The sequence below is a fragment of the Pteropus medius genome, unplaced genomic scaffold (assembly GCF_902729225.1).
Source record: "Pteropus medius unplaced genomic scaffold, Ma_sr-lr_union100, whole genome shotgun sequence".
Lineage (NCBI taxonomy): Eukaryota > Metazoa > Chordata > Mammalia > Chiroptera > Pteropodidae > Pteropus > Pteropus medius.
The window spans coordinates 376,760-394,940 of record NW_024348529.1 but is presented as its reverse complement, the minus strand read 5'-3'; the positions used below and the strand labels follow the sequence as shown (position 1 = coordinate 394,940).

At 58.8% G+C, this 18,181-nt stretch overlaps 1 protein-coding gene and 1 pseudogene across 3 annotated transcripts; one reads left to right on the top strand and one right to left on the bottom strand.

Moving 5' to 3' along the window:
• Positions 1 to 2,744: 2,744 nt before the first annotated feature.
• SPATC1L (spermatogenesis and centriole associated 1 like) lies at positions 2,745 to 16,519 on the top strand. Of its 3 annotated transcripts, none has more exons than XM_039879772.1 (4): positions 2,745 to 3,554; positions 8,936 to 9,286; positions 15,250 to 15,401; positions 15,943 to 16,519. In XM_039879772.1, exons 1-4 carry the CDS (start codon positions 3,356 to 3,358, stop codon positions 16,267 to 16,269), a joined length of 1,029 nt encoding a protein of 342 aa, XP_039735706.1. In that variant the 5' UTR covers positions 2,745 to 3,355; the 3' UTR covers positions 16,270 to 16,519. The 3 variants fall into 3 exon arrangements, with proteins under 3 accessions (XP_039735706.1, XP_039735704.1, XP_039735705.1); XM_039879770.1 differs by lacking the exon at positions 2,745 to 3,554 and adding an exon at positions 3,759 to 4,135 and having other exon boundaries at positions 8,983 to 9,286; XM_039879771.1 differs by lacking the exon at positions 2,745 to 3,554 and adding an exon at positions 3,759 to 4,135.
• On the bottom strand, positions 7,228 to 7,346 carry LOC120616423 (uncharacterized; annotated as a pseudogene).
• Positions 16,520 to 18,181: the final 1,662 nt, after the last annotated feature.

Below are 18,181 nucleotides of genomic sequence, written 5' to 3'. Positions count from 1 at the left end.
TTTAGATATAGCATAAATCAAATAGCATTTAAAAGATTTCTTCAGGCAGAAAGAACAATGTCTGCCCACAAGCCAATGCTTGCTGTTACATCTATCTATCACCTTTACTTAAATCAAACTGTATCTTACGTAATAGATATAAGAATTAAAAGTTTAGATTGTTTCATCAGGTTGTTCTGTTCTAATGATTAAGAGAAAAAATGTACTAGTTAATCATGAACATTAATAATAATATACTCTATAAGATTTTCTGCTCCGCCTAACCACAGAAATTTAACTCCCTGCTACCTTAACAATATAGTATAATCAAATGCCAAAATAAAAAGTATAAAAGTTGTACTCAAATCACAATAAAACGGAACAGTGTCACACCGCCTCTGAGCTGTGTAGTCGACTGTCTCCCGCGCCGACGCCTTGCCCACCTTTGGGGCCCCCTGGATCCTGTCATGGCTGGACCGCGGCAGGAGGATCCTAAATGTGCGTGCACCTAATAATGGCTTCAGGGTAGCAAAGCGAGAGTGGGCGGGACCGAGAACGGGGCCAGCGCCGAGGGGCAGCGCCACACGCCTCAGCGGTGCAGACGCAGAAGCCGCGGCCGGCTCGAGGCGCGAGGTCACCGGCGTGTGCAGCATGCCTGACATTCAAGTCCGCGTAGACCAGCGGTCCCCAACCTTTCCGGCGCTGGGGAGCGGCTGCAGACAGATGGAGCTTCGCTCGCCCACCTGCCGCTCACCTCCTGCTGTGCGGCCCAGTTCCTGAGGGACCATGGACCCGTCCCGGCCCTTGGACTGGGGTTTGGGGACCCCTGGTGTCGGCCATTTGCTAAGACGGGCCAAGTGCTGAGTCATGAGGTGAGTCGAGGGTGGGACCATATGGGCTCTGTCCTCTGACCTCGATGGAATTAGGACTCAGTAACAGAAAGATCTGGAAAATCCCAGGTGTTTGGAAATTAAACAATATCCTTTGAAATCACCTAAGGTCAAAAATGAAAGCACAAGGAAAAGTGGAAGATGTTTCAGGCTGAAGGTAGAAACAGTATGTAGAGCAGAGCCTAGCGGGGGCGTGGGAGTCAGGTTGACGGGTCGGCCCCACCGTCACGTCTCCCCGCAACGTGGGGTCTTCGTCATAGCTCGCTGTGTTTCCAAAAGGAACGGAGGTTAGGGGGCCGCGGGCGGGAGCATCTGATCACGCCGCCGCCATCGGCCTCCAGCTGCAGTGTTCAGCGTCCTCAGGGGTGCTGGAGGGGGCGGCCAGTGCCACGCGGCCCTGGGCTGGGGAGGGGGCGGCCAGTGCCACGCGGCCCTGGGCTGGGGAGGCGCATCTGCCCCCCGATTGTGCCGTCCCTCTTGGCACCTCAGCATAGGGCCTCTGGTCACAGGCCTCATGCGCAGTGTCCACAGGGCAGAGGCCAAAAGGCAGGCCTTCACGAGCAGCGCTGGCAGGGGTCTGGAGCCCGGGTCCTCGGCGCATGTGGTCTCTGTGCCTGGTACCTGCTCTCAGAGTCTCTGGTTCCGTCTTGAAGACCCCTCCCTCTCACGGGAGGGTGAGGGCGACGTGGACCACTTCAGTTACTTGTTTTTTTAGTGAAGGGGATTCAACTGTCAGTGATATAGCAGGCGACTCCCCGCCCACCTGTGCCATCCGCCTCAGGTCTCGCTGCTGCAGACACCTGCCAGCGCTGTTCCTCTGTGCTCCCATGCGGGGTGACAGACCGCGTGGGGACCGTGAGGGAATGTCATGAACACTTAATGCCAGCGTTCCACAATGCAGATGGCATGCACAGGCCCCTTCAAAGACACAACTGCCAGCTATGTGGCCGTGAGAAGGATGAGAAATTAAAATAACCTATGTGTATGTAAGAAATTGAAATGAAATTAAAAGCTTTCTCAGAAGAAAACTCTAGGCCCAGATGGCTTCACAGGTGAATTTGATCAAACATTTAAGAAAGAAACTAACAAAATACCCAGAAAACAGGAGGGAACACTTCGCAACTTGTTTTATGAGGTCAATGTGACCTCGATAGCAAAACCAGACCGAGACATTACAAGGAAAGGAAACCCAGGCCAATGTCCCTCACAGACACAGACACTTAACCAGATGGCGGCAAGTCAGACCGGCCTACGTCCCGGGGACGTGCGCGTCACGATCGGAACTGGCAGAACGTTGGCAGGCCCGGGCCGGAGGGGCTGTGGCGTCAGGGTTTCCTTGGGCCAGGAAAGAGAGGGGGCTTGAATGCGATGGGGGAGCAAGGGCAGGAAGGCCCCTCGTGCCCGGGTGCCTGGCAGTGTCCACCCCCTTTCCCGAGGCCCTGCCCTCTGACCTGGGGGCCAGCGGGTACAGATGCTGGTCTGTCTGGGTCATGTAGGGCCATCTGCAGCCCACACGTCCCACGTCCTCTCCCACAAAGGCAGAGTCGTGCGCGCTCCTCGGAGCGCTGACACAGGCACCGGCGGTCTGGGGTCCTGCACCCCGAGTGCCTTAGTGGCAAGTGGGGGGCCTGGCACTGGGGCTGAGGGTTGGAGAACACGCTGGTTCACTTTATGGGCTATATCTCTGGCCACGAGGCTCAGCAGGGGCCCCATCTTGCCGCATGGCTTCAGAGAAGCAGGACCGAGACCTCCGGAGCCAGGAGCGCTGGAGGTTGGTGGCCGGCCGGGCAGTGCGGGCGAGCGGGCATTGGGGGCGGAGCAGCAGAGGGGTGGCTGACTGGGCGGGCCACAGCCTGCCCTGGTCCGCACGGCGCTGTGCCCCGGTGGGGGGGGCTTCGGTCCGGTCGGACGACGGTCAGCGTCCAGACACGTAGCGCTGTCCGTGGGGATGCCGGCATGCACCCGGACCCTGCCCCCTGGCAGGCAGCTCCACCTCCAGCCCCGTGGCTGCCCGAGCTCCGTGAGGCTGGAGGCCATCGTGGGGCCTGGAGCTCGGCTCCCTGTGCCTTCAGTGCCCCGTCCGCTGCCCCGTCCGCTCCAAGTGTGTGTCCCAGGGCACCCTGGTACACGTCCACGTGCAGACAGCTGCCCGGGTCCCACGGAGGCCCGTGGCAAACCACAGCAGCTCTTGCCCGGGGATGGGGGTGGACTCGGCCCAACGTCCTAGCTGTTCTGAGAGGGTCCAGGTGCCGGGCCAGCCTCATGTGTCCCCGGTGGGGCTGCCCTCCTGCAGGCATCGCTGGCCCGGCTGGACGTGGCCGTCCCCCGCCTTCGTGGCGGTCACACTGGGTGTGGGTCCGCGGCTGGGCAGGTGCAGGGCGCTGCCTCTTTAAGGCGACATCACAAGGCCGCGGAAGGTGGGCGGCGCGGGGCTCCGGCCGGACTTCCACCTCCACGGGCTGCGAGCCCGCAGGCGAGCGGGCGCCATGGCCGAGGGCGGCGAGCTGATGAGCAGGCTGGTGAGCGAGAACGCCGACCTGAAGCGGCAGGTGCGGCTGCTCAAGGAGAACCAGATGCTGAAGCGCCTGCTGAGCGAGAGCTGCCCGGAGCGCGGCCGCGGGGCCCGTGAGCCCCTGCTGCCCAGGGCGCCCGCCTACCCCGAGGACTGCTCCCCGGGTGCTGCAGGTGAGGCGCGGGCGCCCTGCCCTGTCCTCAGCCAAGGCCCCTCCTCGCTGAGCCTGGCTTCCCCCCCGGAAGATGGCCGGCCGGCCTGGCACCCAAGCCGGAGGGCGTATCCGTCGGCAACGTGCACCCCGGCGCTGCCACCATGGTCCCTGGGTGGCCCCGGTGCTGGCACTGAGCTCCTCTCGTCGTCCCTCTGTGCCGGCCTCGGGTGCCTGCCGCCATCTGCTCACACGCCGGGGCGTGGGGCCGAGGGCGAGGCGGCCCCCAGGAGCCCTGCACGGCGCTGTGGGGGGCCCTGGGAGGGAGTGTGGAGCCACACCCCGCCCGCCTTTAGCGACACGCAGGGTAGCAGGCTCTGACCAGTCACCGCGGGGGCCGTCACCTCTGCCGGAACATTCTTGAGAAAGGGCCTCACCCTGCGGAGCGTGGGTGTGGCCTGTCGGGGGCAGAGGCGGGGGGCACAGGCCATCTGGACATGGACAGCGCACGAGCCCTGTGATAAGCCCTCGGAGGGGATGCTCTGAGGCCGCCTGGACAGGGCGCGCAGAGGACGACTTGGCGCCTGTGGACCTGCTGTCATGGTGAGCCGTTCAGCCGCGCTGGGGAACATGGTGTCACCACCAAGGCCGTTAACGAAACTGCTGCCACCGCCCCCACGGGACACGCCGGGGTGGGCCCCTGGGCTCTGCGTCAGCTGCGGAGTTCACTGGAACACCTGCCACCACCCCCAAGCAAGCGCAGCCTTGTGGGAGGCAAGGCCTCCTAGCCGCGGTGGTCGCTTGGAGCCCAGGGCCTTAGAGCCGTCAGGTGACGGTCCTCGATGGCATCTGGACACTCTGAGCCTCCAGGGGACCTTGATGTTGGAGCCGGGACAAGCGTGGGGTTCCCGTGGCGGGGAGGAGCAAGGCGCCGGGAGGGGCAGCTGGAGAAAAGCTGGGCTTTGGGTCGGGCCAGCTGCAGCCCTGTGTCCTCGGCTCCCACCAGTGGCCACGGCACACGCATGTCACCAGATGCTCACTGCAAAGGGCTGGACTTGGTGCCGTGTTCCAGGTATGACAACCTGCGGGCAGAAGGTGGGCTTTGGCTGTGAGCTGACCCTCGCTCAGGCCAGCTATTCCTGTCAGCACCTATGTCACAGCTGAGTCTCCTGTGGGCAAGCCCAGGTCTCGCTGGACACCAGCCTTAGGAGAAGCCCCAGCCACTGGCCAGCTGAGGCCACCGAGCTCCCGCAGAGACCTTGGCACCCCAGCTCAGAGTGCGCCCCTCCACGCTGGGCTGCTGGGTCTGGCTGGCCCAACCCTCAGCTTCTGCTGGTGTGGCCCAGCCCCGGGGACTCGCACCTGGAGGACCAGCTGCAGTTTGTCACAGAGGGACTTTCAGGCCTGCTGGCAATCCCGCCGTCCCCGGCCTCCACTGCCAGACAGGATGCCCCAGCCTCGCGTGGCACGTGCCGCACTGCTGGCCGCTGCGAGGCCCCTACCACGCTGGCTCGGCCGCTGCGAGGCCCCTGTCCACACTGGCTCGGCCGCTCTCTGGGTGTTGCTGGGTCTTCGTGGGTGCCCCGGGCGCCTGTCGGCTTTCGCTCAATCTCATTGTGACCATGCGCCTCGCGGCCTCCCCGTTGGTCTCTGGTGCCCAACTCTGGAGACCAGGTGGCCCCGTGAGGGGTCACGCTCCCCCAGCCCAACCTCACGACTCTGTGGCCACTGTCGGTGTCACCTGGGCCCCCGGACCTGCACTGGGTGCTGCCCGGAAATCACGGATCAAAGGCCACGTGCGCTTGAAAGGAGACAGCGGACAGATGTCTCCAGGAGGCTCTGGCCCCGCACGGCCAGCGGAGGGCGGCAGAGGATGGGGCCTCCCGCACTGTCAGGGCACTGGGCGGCGGGGACAGCCAGGCCTGCTCCACGGGGCCGGAGATGCCTCGCCCGCCCTCGCCAGCTGCTCCTGCACACGGCTTTTCCGGCGGCAACTCGTCTCCAAAGGGGCTGGGTCTCAGTTCTCGGGGTTCCCAGCGGCTGCTCGCCGCTCAGTGCTGGGTGGACTTCGGCAGCTGTCGAGGACTCTGCTCCAGCGTGGGCCTCCTCCAGGCGCGGTGCCCCCTTGGTCGCGTGTGCGTCTGCACGCGCCTGAAGCGCAGAGCCGCAGATGACCCACAGTTCGGTGGGTGCCTCCCCCCCGTCTGAAGGACGGTTCCTTCTGCCGTGAGGCAAACGCCCAGCGGCCCAGAGACGGCTCGTTGGGGCGCACCCCAGCACTGGGGGGCCGGCTGGAGGTGGCGGTGCTTCCTCTGGACTTCCCGCCGCGTCCGCGGGGCGTGTGGCAGTCCCTGTGGTGAGCGCTGCCGCGCCGCCCGTGTCCTCCTCCGGCTGCCACCAAAGCTTCCCTGAGCGCTCGGGCTGCTCCTGGGGCTCCCGTCTGTTTCCTACGACGAGCGACGCCCTTTTCTGCTGTAGCTTTGGAGCCATCAGACTCGATGTATTTTGCGAAGCGGTTGATTGTCGACGTCCAGCCGCTTCGCGCGCCGAGTTTATGCCACGGTTTCCCGGTCCATTCCCGTTTTCCGTGTCTGCAGCGACACAGCTCACAGACGGTCGTGTCAGACGAGCCGCTGTCTCTGCCGCGTCTCCGTTCCTCAGATTCTCAGAACCCTGCCTCCGGCAGCGTGGGCAGTGACGACTCTGTCTGCCCGGGCTGGGGACACGCAGGCTCGCTGCTGGGGAAGGGTCTTTCCCGTCCTTATTTTAAAAAAAACAAAAAAATTGAGAAATGGCTCATTTTGTTTGATTTTGATGACCTCGTCCCGGCATTGGTGGGGGTGCCCTCGGGGCTCCTCACGCCTATCTGCGGGTTCTCGTTTCGCAGCTCCCTTGGGAGACCCTGGGGTCCTGGGCTCTTCGGAGTCGTCTGGATGGGGCTCCTCCCCCGGTCTGGGCGGCACTTTCCCCCTGTGGGTTCTCTGCAGGAATTCTGTAGCGGGGTTGTGACAAGTCGTGACCTCGATCCAGCATCTCTTCATTTCTTCAGTGTTCCCACCCCATTTATGTGACACAGAGATTATGAATCATTTGGGAACGTGGGAGAGCTCACCACCCACCCAGCCTCGCAGCCCTTTAGAGCATAATTGTTTCATAACGTCTAGATTTTTCTTCTTTCCTTATTGGTCTGTTTAGGTTTTCCACTTCTTTTTGAGTCATTTAAAAATAATCTCCCTTTTAATAAAAATCTCTCCTTTTATTGAAATTTTAATTAATATACAATCGTATACAGTAGTCTTTTATAATTTAAACAATCTCCCTAGTCATTCTTATATTGCTTTCCTCATTTCCAGTTTAATTCCCGTATATTTTATTTCTCTAAAGTAGCTTTCTACAGTTTTGCTGTCTTATTGGACTTCCCATAGAGCTGTTTCCAGTTTATTTTTGTGGTTGTTTTTATTTTTTTAACTTTTGCTTTCCTGAAGAGTTCCTCCCATATCTTGACTTGAATGTTTAATTTTGGAGGGGGTATAAAATAGTAATTAAAACACTTATATTACTAATTTTACACTAGATACAGTTTTATTATTTTTATTATATTTTATTTTTATTTTTTTTAGGCGAGGCGACCCTTGGTTGACCTCACAGATTGCAAGGACCTTGTCAGCTGACAATCCCTTATCTTTTATTTTTTACGCCTACAGCACCCGGTCTTCCCAGCTGGTCTCCCATCCAAGTACTAACCAGGCCCGACCCTGCTGAGCTTCCGAGATCAGACGGGACCGGGCTCGTTCAGGGGGGCGAGGCCGTAGACCTAAATACAATTTAAATGTACCGATGTCTTAATATAGTGCCCTGATTCTCATTTCTCAATGATCATGTTTTCCTGTTTTTATTTCTTTTTTGATCTGATCGTTATTCCGGTAAATATCCTTTAATTTTGAGGAGATGGAGTTTTTGGTTGAGTCTTGTTATTTTTTTATAGTTTTATTATAATGTGTCCTGAAAATAGACCTACATTTTGGACTTGACTGGTGTTAAAAAAATTTTTTTTAATGTTTAACACGACTTATTGAAATCTTGGGAAGAACAGAGTGCATTACAATTCACTAAATAGAAGGTAAAGCAGAGCCCGCACCCACCTGACTGCAGCAAAGACCCTCTGAAGCCGCGGACGACGCTCCTGCCTGGACCCTGATGAGGCAGGGGTCCGGCCCCTCCCCCGGAGCGGGGCCTGGTCTCCTTGGGCCACAGCCCCTGAGCCGGCGCCAGCACGGACTGGTCCTGTGGGCAGACTGGAGGCAGAACTCATACTGATGACCTTCTCTCTTTAGAGCTTCTTTTGGGGGAAGCGTTGCTGAGGACAGGCTAGTCGGTCCTGAGTAGGCGCATTGCTGGATATAATTTTTAAATATGGCTCTTAAGAACCTGTCGTTTCAAATAGGTATTTGTGTTATTACTAGGAACATAAACATGACATGGGTAGGAAAGGATTTCGTGAATCACAGTGGAACTGATAAGTTAAATTTGACACATTAAAATTGGTAGAATTCTACTTGACAGGAGTCACCATGAAAAGGGTTGAAATACAAGCAAGGCCCTCGCTGGGAGAAGACATTTGCGGCACGTTTTCAGAACACAAAAGGACTGATACGAACCATTGAAAATGACTACCGACCAAGAGGAAGATGACCAAAGAAGCGGCCGAGAAAATGCACGGAGTGGACAGCGACGAGCCCGTGAACTCCGGAGAAGGCGCTCGGCCTCGCCGGGACTTGGGGAGAAGCCACGTGTCGGGTCCGCACACACCCAGGGGTGACGAGCGCGTGGGGTCCGGAGCACGCAGACGGCACACGCCGGAGCCCAGGCGAGGCGGCAGGAGGTCCTCGCCGTGAGCAAGGCGGCGCGTCGAGGGACAGTGACTGCAGCTTCGCATCCACGGGGACACCCGGACCAGCCCCCGGCGCCGGGAGGGTGCTGAGTGTGCACCGGGAAACAGTTCGAGGAACCAGATAGCTGCCAGGTGACTCGGTGTGGACGAGTCCCAGAAAGATGACGCTGCAGCGAAAGGTGCTCCGCGGAGCTAAGCACGCACGGGCCGCACACGGGCGGCGCCGTCGGCCGTCGGCGTGGAACTGAGCGGGTACCGGCCACTGTTAGCTTTGGGTGCACTGCCGGATGGAGGCGTGCGGGCAAGCCCCCGCTGCCCCCACACGCCCAGGGCCGGAGGCCTCACCCACTCGGGCGCCTTCTCCGAGGGGAAGGGGACGGCTCTGGGGGCTGTGAGCAGGTGTCAGAGCTTGGGGTGGGCAGCGGTGCTGCGAGTGTTTAAGGTGCGCTCTGCACTTCTGGGGGTGTCTGGGGAACACCGGCCTGACCTCGCCTCCCTTCCTCCTGCCCCAGTTCCAGATTTTGGAAGGTTCACCAGCATCCCCGATGTGCCCTCCCAGCTGCAGACGGCGTCCCTGGAGGACCTGCTGTGCCCACACGCCCCCCTCTCCGGCGAGGACGACGCCGCCCCCAGCTGTGCGACCTCCTCCCACACGCCCTTCAAGGCTTTCCTCAGCCCCTCGGAGCTGCATGCGCCCCGGAGCACCGACAGGAAGCTGCCCCCGCTCCTGAGCCCCCTGCAGGACCCGCTGGTGGACAAGACCCTGCTGGAGCCCAGGGAGATGGCCCGGCCCAAGAAGGTGTGCTTCTCAGAGAGCAGCCTGACCTCGGGCGACAGGACCCGGAGGAGCTACTACCTTAACGGTAGGCAGGGCGGGCCCCGGGCGGCGCCGCACAGCGGCCGCGGCGGGGAAGGGGGTCTGGTGGCCAGCTGGGCACGGCTTCTCTCTCCGCTTGGCGAGGCGAGGACAGTGTGCCTGGGAGGCCAGGGGCTGGGGCTGCGCCTGTTCTGATCTTTTTCCAATTTAAAGAAAATCGAGTTGCTTATCTTCTTGAGGGTACGAGTTCGTGTACAGCCTGGATGCCAGTCCCCCTGGGGGACACGCTTTGCAGATGCGGCCTCCCAACTGGTGTCTTTTCCATTTTCGTAACAGTGTTTTTTGAAGAGCAACACTATTTAATTCGACAAAGTCTGATTTGTTGACTTCTTTTCTTTTATACACTTCATGCTTTTTGTGTCCTATTTAGGAAATTTTCGCCAAAGTCAAAGTCACAAAGATGATCTCTGCTGTATTCTTCTAGACGATTTATAGTTTTAGGTTTTACGTTTAGGTTCCCGGCCAGTCTCAAGCTAACCTTTGCGCGTGGTCCGAGGTCTCCATTAGGTCTCCAGATCTTGCAGCACCGGTGTCTTCCTGGTGAATCGACTGGACGTATCTGTCAACAGCCGGCTGCCCGTACGTGCACGCGTGTTGCGGGGTGCTCCGTGCTCCCTGGGTGTGTCATGTCGATTCCAGTGCACGCGGGCTGGGTGGCCACAGCCGTACACTGATGCCCTAAATCAGGGTGTCCAGGTTCTCCCGCTCCGCTGTTTCTTCAGCGTTGTTCTGGCTGTCCTGGTCCTTCGCATCTCCCTGGGACTTCACAGCCAGCATGCGCTGGGAAAGCTGCTGGGGTTCGGTTGGGGTCGTCCTGGCTCTGCAGGCCCAGCCGGTACCCGGTGAATGACACTTTGACGGTGGTGGGTCTCCAGGCCCGTGAGCGCTGTGCCATCGTACATCCTTCCGCTTCCTTGGTTGGGCAGGCATTTGGTCAGACGTCACCCTGGGCACGCTGAGTATTCCTCTGAGGGTGTTTTCGGATGAGTGCAATATTTAAATCCACAGATTGATTAATGCAGATTACTCTCCTTAACGTGGGTGGGCCTTGTCCAATCAGTTGAAGGCCCAAAGAGGACCAAAGGGCCGACCCTCTCTGGAGGAAGAGAGTTCGTCCTGCCAGCTGCCTCCGGGCGGGAGCCACACCATCAGTCCTCTTAGTTCTCAGACCTTCGAACTCAGACTGGAACCACAGCCTCAGCCCTCCTGGGCCTCCGGCTTGCTGACTCACCTTGCAGACCTTGGGACTTGTCAGTCTCCATAATCATGTGTGCCGATTTGCCAGTTTCCTCCCTCTCTCTCTCTCTCTCTCTCTCTCTCTCTCTCTCTCACACACACACACACACACACACACACACACACACACTCACGTGCATACACACAACACTATTGGTTTTGTTTTTGTTTCTTTGAAGAATCCTAACAAATGTAGCCTTTATTCCTGCAGATTTTCTGGACTCAATTGTTTGTTTTAGCAGCTTTAAAAAAAAAGATTCCTTAGGGAGGATAGTCGTGTCAATTGTGAAGAAAGACAAAGTCCTTTTTTTGTTTCTAGTCTGTATGCCTTTTACTTCTTTTTCTTGTCTTACTGCATTGGCTAGAACCTCTGGAACAATGTCGAATTGGAATGGTGACAGCGAGCACTGGTTTCCTTCCTGGTTTAGGGGGAAAGCATTCAATCTGTCACCGTTAAGCATGTCAGCTGAGGATTTTGTAGGCGCCTTACCACATTGAGGATTGTTCTTTAATTTCTAGTTTGCTTAGAGTTATCATGAATGGATGTTAGACTTTGTTGAATGCTTTTTATCCATTTATTGAGAAGAGCATTTGGTTTTCTTTTGTAGTGTGTTAATATGGCAAATTACATCGATTGATTTTTGTATTTTAAAACCACCCTTGCATTCCTGAGATAAATCCCACTTGGTCATGATGTATTACACGTTGTGCTGTTGGATTCAATGCGCTAAATTTTTGTTAAGAATTTTTCCATCTGTGAGGGATCGTGGTCTATAGTTTCCTTGTAATGTCGGTTTCCGGTTTTGGTGTCAGGTTAATGTTGACCTCGGTGAATGAGGTGGAAGGTGTTCTATCATTAATTACCTAGAAGAGTTTCTGTAAGGCTGGAATTATTCATTCCTTAGGCGTTTGGTAAAATTTACCACTGAGTCTTGAATTTTCTTCGTAAGACTATTTCCCCTCCACACGTTCAGTTTCCTTCATTGATATAAAGCTATTCGAATGACCTGTTTCTTCTTAAGAGAGCTTCGACAGTCCAGTCACGAAAGTGAGCTCTCGTGCCTTTTAAGGAACTGGTCCATCTCGTTGAAGTCGTCAAGTTTATCGGCATGGAGTTTTCCTCGTATTCTGTTATTATCCTTCTGGCATCCGTAGGATCTGTAGTCATGCCGTCTGTAAATTCTGATGGTGGTATTTTTTTTTTTTTGTCTCCTTTCTCCTTTTCTGTAGTAAAAGAGGTTTGTCGATTTTACTGACTTTTTTCTTTGAAGAATAGGTTTTTGGCTAGATCTTAGAGGGCCCATGTTGGCCTACGCATGGTTTCTAGAACATCTCGGGGGGAGCTCATTCCTTCTATCTGATTTATACTGTAGAGAGAGAGGGAGGCAGGGGAGAAACAGGTTCCCCACGAGGGAAGCGCGTTAATATGGGGGCGGGGTGCACGTCGCCCCTCTGCGCCCCTCGTCTGCACCGACACGCTTCTGAACAGTGTGTTTGGTTCTCAGCTTTAAATCCCGAGTAACTTCGGCAGATTTGCAACGTGATTCGGGGAGGAATACACTGAAAACTACAAAGCGTTATCGAGAGGAACTAAAGAAGAATGAAATAAATGGGAAAATGTCTTGTGCTCATAGGTCATAAGACAATATGATCAAGACGGCAGAGCTCCCCACATCGATCCACAAAAATCAGTGCGACCCCTATTGACATCCCACTTGGCTTCTTTGCAGAAATTGACAGGCTTATCCTAAAATTCAGATGGAAATGAAAGGGACCCAAAATAGGCAAAACGATCTTTATAAAGGAGAACAAAATTTGAGGGTCCACACTTCCCAATTTCAAAACTTACTACGAAGCTATAGTCATCAGGACGGCGTGGTGGCCGAAGACGGACAGACAGGGCGACGAGAGCCGGCAGGCCCGGAGCGAGCCCGCCGGGCGCAGGTCTGGCGGGCGACGAGGGCGCCAGGTGACCCAGTGTGGGGAGAATGGTCCTTTCAGTAAGCGGCGCTGGGACAAGGGAGTGTTCGCATGCAAAAGAATGAAGCTGGACCTCACGACACGTATGACGATTAACGCGAAATGGATCAAAATGTTAGAAGACCGAAAGGAGCGGAAACCAAAAAACTCTTAGGAGAAAACAGATAAATCTTATGACCATCAATTTGGCAATCAACTCTTAGACGTGACACCGAAAGCATGAACAACAAGAGAAAAAAATGATGCGTTAGGAATTATCGGAAATAAAAACTGTACGTTTCAAAGGAATGCATTTCAATAGAGTGAAAAGTCAACCCACGGAATGGGAGAAAATATTTGTAAATCATGTATCTGATGAGGGTGTAGTATCCAGAACATCTTAGAACTTTCGCAACTCAACAGTAAAAAGACAAATCATCCAATTAAAAATGGGGTAAGAACTGGAACAGCTATTTGCCGAAGAAGACATACGAATGGCCAATAAGCATGTGAAAATGCACTCAGTGCCATTGGTCACCAGTGAAATGCCAATGAAAACCACAGGGGGACACCACGTCCTACCCACTCGGAGGCCCAGATGAAGACGGCGGACCGTGGTCGGGGAGGGTGTGGAGAAGCGGAGCCCTTCGGACCTCGCCTCCGAGGAAAATGGCTCACAGGTCCTCAGAGCCAAACAGAGTTGCCACGACACCGGCAATTCTGCTCCGAGGTGCGGACCCAAAGGAATTGAAAACGTTTGTCCACATAACTTTTGTCTGAACTTTTTGTCTGTTCATAGCAGCATGATTCCTAATAGTCAAAAAGTGGGAACAGCCCAAACGCCTGTCACTGGGCGACTGGATAAACGAGAGGTGGCATATCCGTACGACGGAATAGTCATCGGCCATAGCAGCAGTGAAGTTCTGACAGACATCAAACAGGGGAGGGACTCGAGGACACGATACCACTGACAGCTAGTCACCCAAGGCCACGGACTGTGTGGCCTCGTTCACGCGAAATGCCTTAGTGGGTCGGTCCCTTGGGGCCGGGTCAGTCATTGTGGGTGTGTGTGGAGACTGTGTGACTGCTCATGGGTATGCGGTTCGGGGTGTTTTGGTGACAAAAATGTCTTGGGAATAGATGGTGGTGATGGTCGCACAGCTCTGCGGATAGAGCCGCAGACTGTAGAAGAGAGAATTTTACAGTATGTGAATCCCGTCTCAATAAGCGCCATTCCGCGTGGCTGGGGCATGGTGTGGCCTCAGCTCCTTCGGCTGTGAGTGGGGTCTGCAGCCCCACAAAGGGTTGCTGTGGGGTGAATGAGTCACAGAAGGGGTGTGCGGGGGCAGAAGCCCACCAAGACCCCTTTCCGCTCTGGCTCAGAGGTCCGAAGGCTGTGCTGGGAGCGGCCGCAAGACCACTGGACACCCTGCCCCAGCGCCCGGCCCTCTGCCCCCACGGCTCCTCTCTCGCCCTGCCCCAGGGCCCCAGACAGGGATGTGCCAGGCTCGGGGTCACGTGGCTCGGGCGGGGCCCTCTACCTGGGCCGGCCCCGCCCCTGCGGCCGGCCCCTCCCTCGCCCTGTCCCCTGAGGCCTGCAGGGCCTGGTCCCTGGACCTAGGTGGAGGGACAGGCCACGCCCATCGTCAGCAGTCTGCCAGCGGAGGGGAGGTGCCACACCTGCACTTGTCAAGGCCGAGCTGACAGCAGTGGCACTCCCACGTGGGAGCGACTGGGCTGGGTTCTGGGCCGAGTGGGTCTGTGGACACGGGATGGGGCCGAGGGAGAGTGAACCAGTGCCCTGTGTCATGGGCAGAGCAGGTCCTGGCGCTTGGCGTGCGTGCCACGCAGATGGCCCCTGGGCAGGGAGGTCCCGGGGCTTCGGGGCGGCTTCGGAAATGGGCTGGTGGGGAAGTGTCTCCCGCTGGGGGAGCCTGCACCTGTGGCCGCTGCCACCTGTCCCTCCTGTGCGGCTCTGTCTCAGAGGCGGTGACAGCTGTCACTGGCAGGGTGTTTTCGAAGAGCATGGTGGTTCTCAGGCTGTGGACACCATCGTGGCTGTGCGGCCAGTACTATTGACACTGGGGCTGCTGCTGGGCCCGGAGACTGGAGGGGAGGGTGCTCGGAGTGCTCGGTAACCTCGGGACATGATCGAAAGTGGGTCCCCACCCCAGCCCAGCGACGCCCGGCAGACGGAGGGGGCGGCAGGGGCTCGGGAGCCAGCCTGGCCCTCGCCGGCCCCACAGGCGGCGCCACGGCGGGCACTGTGCGTGCCCTCAGGCCAGCCGCTGTCTGCCATCCAAGTTCACCCGCTCGTGGGGTGGGGGGCCTTCGCGACAAGGAGGGTCTCCCTGACCCAGGTGCTGGGCAGACTCCCTGGTGACAGGGGACAAGGAAAACAACCCTGGGCTGTAAAATAGGCCTAGAAATGTTTTCGTCTGTCTTGAAGAGACGGAGAAGGACTTAGCGTCCCCGGGTTCCTGGGGGACTCGCCAAGGAAAGGGAGGAGAGGAAAAGGCCCCTTCCGTTTGAGACAGGAAGCTCGGTTTTCTTTTAAAGCTGTATTTACCGTCGCATTGGGGCAGGAGGGGTGCGCCCCGCACTGGATCGAGGCCAGGGAAGGGCAGGAGTTAGATCTGACTGCAGCAGTTAGGTCGGCCCCTAAGATGGGTCCTGGAGCGCGGGCCGGAGAGGGCGGTGGCTCCAGACCTCACGTCGGGGGCCTGGCCTGTGTCGCTGTCCGCCACTCCGCAGAGATCCAGAGCTTCGCCGGGGCCGAGAAGGACGGGCGCGTCGTGGGCGAGATCGCCTTCCAGCTGGACCGGCGCATCCTGGCCCATGTCTTCCCCGGGGTGACACGGCTCTACGGCTTCACCGTGTCCAACATCCCCGAGAAGATCAAGCAGGTGCGGCCCTGCCTGGCCGTCTGTCCCAGGTCCCCTCCCCACCCGGACCCCCTCCCCGCCTGGGCCCCTCTCTGTCCCAGGTCCCCTCTCTGTCCTGGGTCCCCTCCCTGTCTTGGGGTTCCCCCGTCCCAGAGGTCTCCTCTCTACTCCGGGTCCCCTCACTGCCATGTCGCCTGTGGTGCCCACACAGCTGTAGGCCCGGGTGGCTGGGGGTGTCTGAGGAGCATGCACCTTGGGGTGTGCTGAGCTGGTGCCAACGAGCCCCTCTGCTCGTGACATCTGCTTTGTGGCCTGGGACAGCTCAGGAGTGGCTCCTGGGGCCACAGAGCACTTCGGCCGCCCCCACGCGTGGGAGGGGTCGCCGTGCGCTCAGGCGTGACCCTGAGCCCGGGAGGCCTGGCTCACTGGGGTGGGGTCGGCTCTGGGCCCATTTTCCCATCCACGCGGCTTCACCTCGGGGACCCAGTCGCTGTGCCCGCCCTGGCCTCCCGTGGTGGGGGCCGTGGCCCATCCCCACCCGCCTCGCATGCTGTGTCCACAGACGTCTATCAAGTCCCTGGACGGCTCTGTGGACGAGAAGAAGCTGCGTGAGCTGACGCACCGCTACGTGACGCTCATGGCACGCCTGGAGAAGCTGGGCTACAGCCGCGAGGTGCACCCGGCCTTCAGCGAGTTCCTCGTCAACACCTACGGCATCCTGCAGAAGCGGCCCGACCTGCGTGCCAGCCCGCTGCACAGCAGCCCGGCCGCGCTGCGCAAGCTGGCCATCGACATCGTGCCCCCCAAGTTCCTGGGTGACTCCCTGCTGCTGCTCAACTGCCTGTGCGAGCTCTCCAAGGACGATGGCAAGCCGCTCTTCGCCTGGTGAGCCGGGCCCGCCGCCAGCCTCTCCTGCAATAAACGTGTTTGTTCCAAACCTGGGGGCCGCCGTGCCTCCTGCGCGTCCCCTTGGCCAGGGGGAAGGGCCGCGTCCACGAGGGAGCGCCCAGGGCCGCAGGTGGGTGCAGGGCCAAGCCGGCGCCTGCCACAGCCCCGGCCGGGCACACCCGAGGTGCCCACAGCTCCGCCGGCCGCCCACACGGCGTGGCGCTTGTCACACTTTATTAAAATCTTCTGTTTACTCGTCTACCTTTCCCTTTGGCTCTTTGAGGGCATGGAGAGCGCCTTGGTCACTGCGGGGGCCGCAGGAGGCGCCCTGGTGCTTGCGGACAGGAGCTGGGACAGAGCCCCGAGCGGGAAGGCCTGCGGCTCAGGCACGGCCCCAAGAGCTTCCCCTTGGAAGGGCCAGCAGCGCCTGTCCCAAACGCAGAGCCTGAGGCAAGGATTCGGCATGGGAAGGGTGGCCGCAGAATCAGCAGCCCCTGCGTGGAGTGAGTCCGGCCAATGCTGGGGCGCGCGCCGGGTGGTCAGCCGCCTGTGAAGTCGGCCCGGGGCGGCATTCGGGGAGCTGATTCAAGGAAGCAGGAGCCGCCATGCAGCGGGGGCCCGAGCAGCATGCTAACGGGCTCCGCGCTTGCTTCCTGCCTGAGTCTGGAATCAGGAGCCCCGGTTCCTTTAGTCGGAGAATGGCAATGGGGACCGGGCCTGGGCACCCGGTGACACCACTATTCCCTGCCAGCGGGGGCAGGAACGGCTCACAGCGCCTACCAGAAGTGGTGATGTCTCAGAACCCAGCGTCACACTGGGTCCAGTCCCTTCATCGGCTCCGGGACCATCTCCACCGGACACGCACCCCTCGCTGGGGCCTTGGTCTAGAGGGCGAGGCCTCCTGCGCCCAGGGCCAGGGCGGAGCACCCGCACCTCCCTGGGGTCTGGCTTCGAGCGTGGTCTCCAGGAAGAAGGTGCTAGGGTTTCTGGGATAATCCTGGTGTGGGGTGACCTGTCCCTCAGTCCTCAAGCCTGGGGTGTCCAGGCGCCTGAGGCCCCTGTCTTGGTTGGCTCCGGCGGCCCTAACAGCACCACGGATGGCAGCTGAACCCATGGACTGTACCATCTCCCGCCCGGAGGCCGGAGTCCGAGATACGGTGCCACAGGGCTGGTCCCTCCCCAGGCCTCTCGGGGACCTCTGCCGATGCTCCAGCGTAGCACGAGGACCCCGCCGGAAGCGGCTGGCGGGCCCTTGGGGTGTCCTGGGCTGTGGGCTGTCCCCATGTGGACCTGGCGCTGGGTCGGGCTTGGACAGCTGTCTTGCTGGGCCTGTGCTGCTGGCCAGGTTCTCAGAGGGTCTCTGGGCTCCCTGGCCACCCTAGGGTGGTGGGGCCCCTCCTCCACGTCCCAGTGAGCCACGGCTGGAGGGCCGGCCCCCTGAGGCCCCGCAGCTGGGGAGCCAAAAGGGCTAGGAATCTCCACACCCTGGCCCCACGGCGACTGCCTGGGGTGAAGTAGCCTCAGGTGCTGAGTGCCCCAAAGGCTGTGTGGGGTGTCTGTGCTTGGGAGGGTGACAGAGGAGGTACAGCCTGCTCTTGGGAGGGCCTGTGGGGTGTCCATGTGCTGTCAGGATGGCCACGTGATTGTTTGCAGAATTAATGCCCACCCTGATTAAAAGTCACCCAGGGCTTCAAGACAGCGTCCACCTGAGCCTGGCCTTCTGCACACAGGGCCGGCCGGGGGTATGTCACCCCTTCGCGGGAGCTTCCGGCCTTGGGGAGCAGCAGCCAGAGGTGGGGGGAGCTGGGGCCTCGTCCGGCCGCCTGCACACCACCCCCGCCTCTGCTGTCTGACCAGGCAGCTCCCCACTGGTCCCCCGGGCACCCCGAGGCTGGGTGTTTACACAGAGGGTC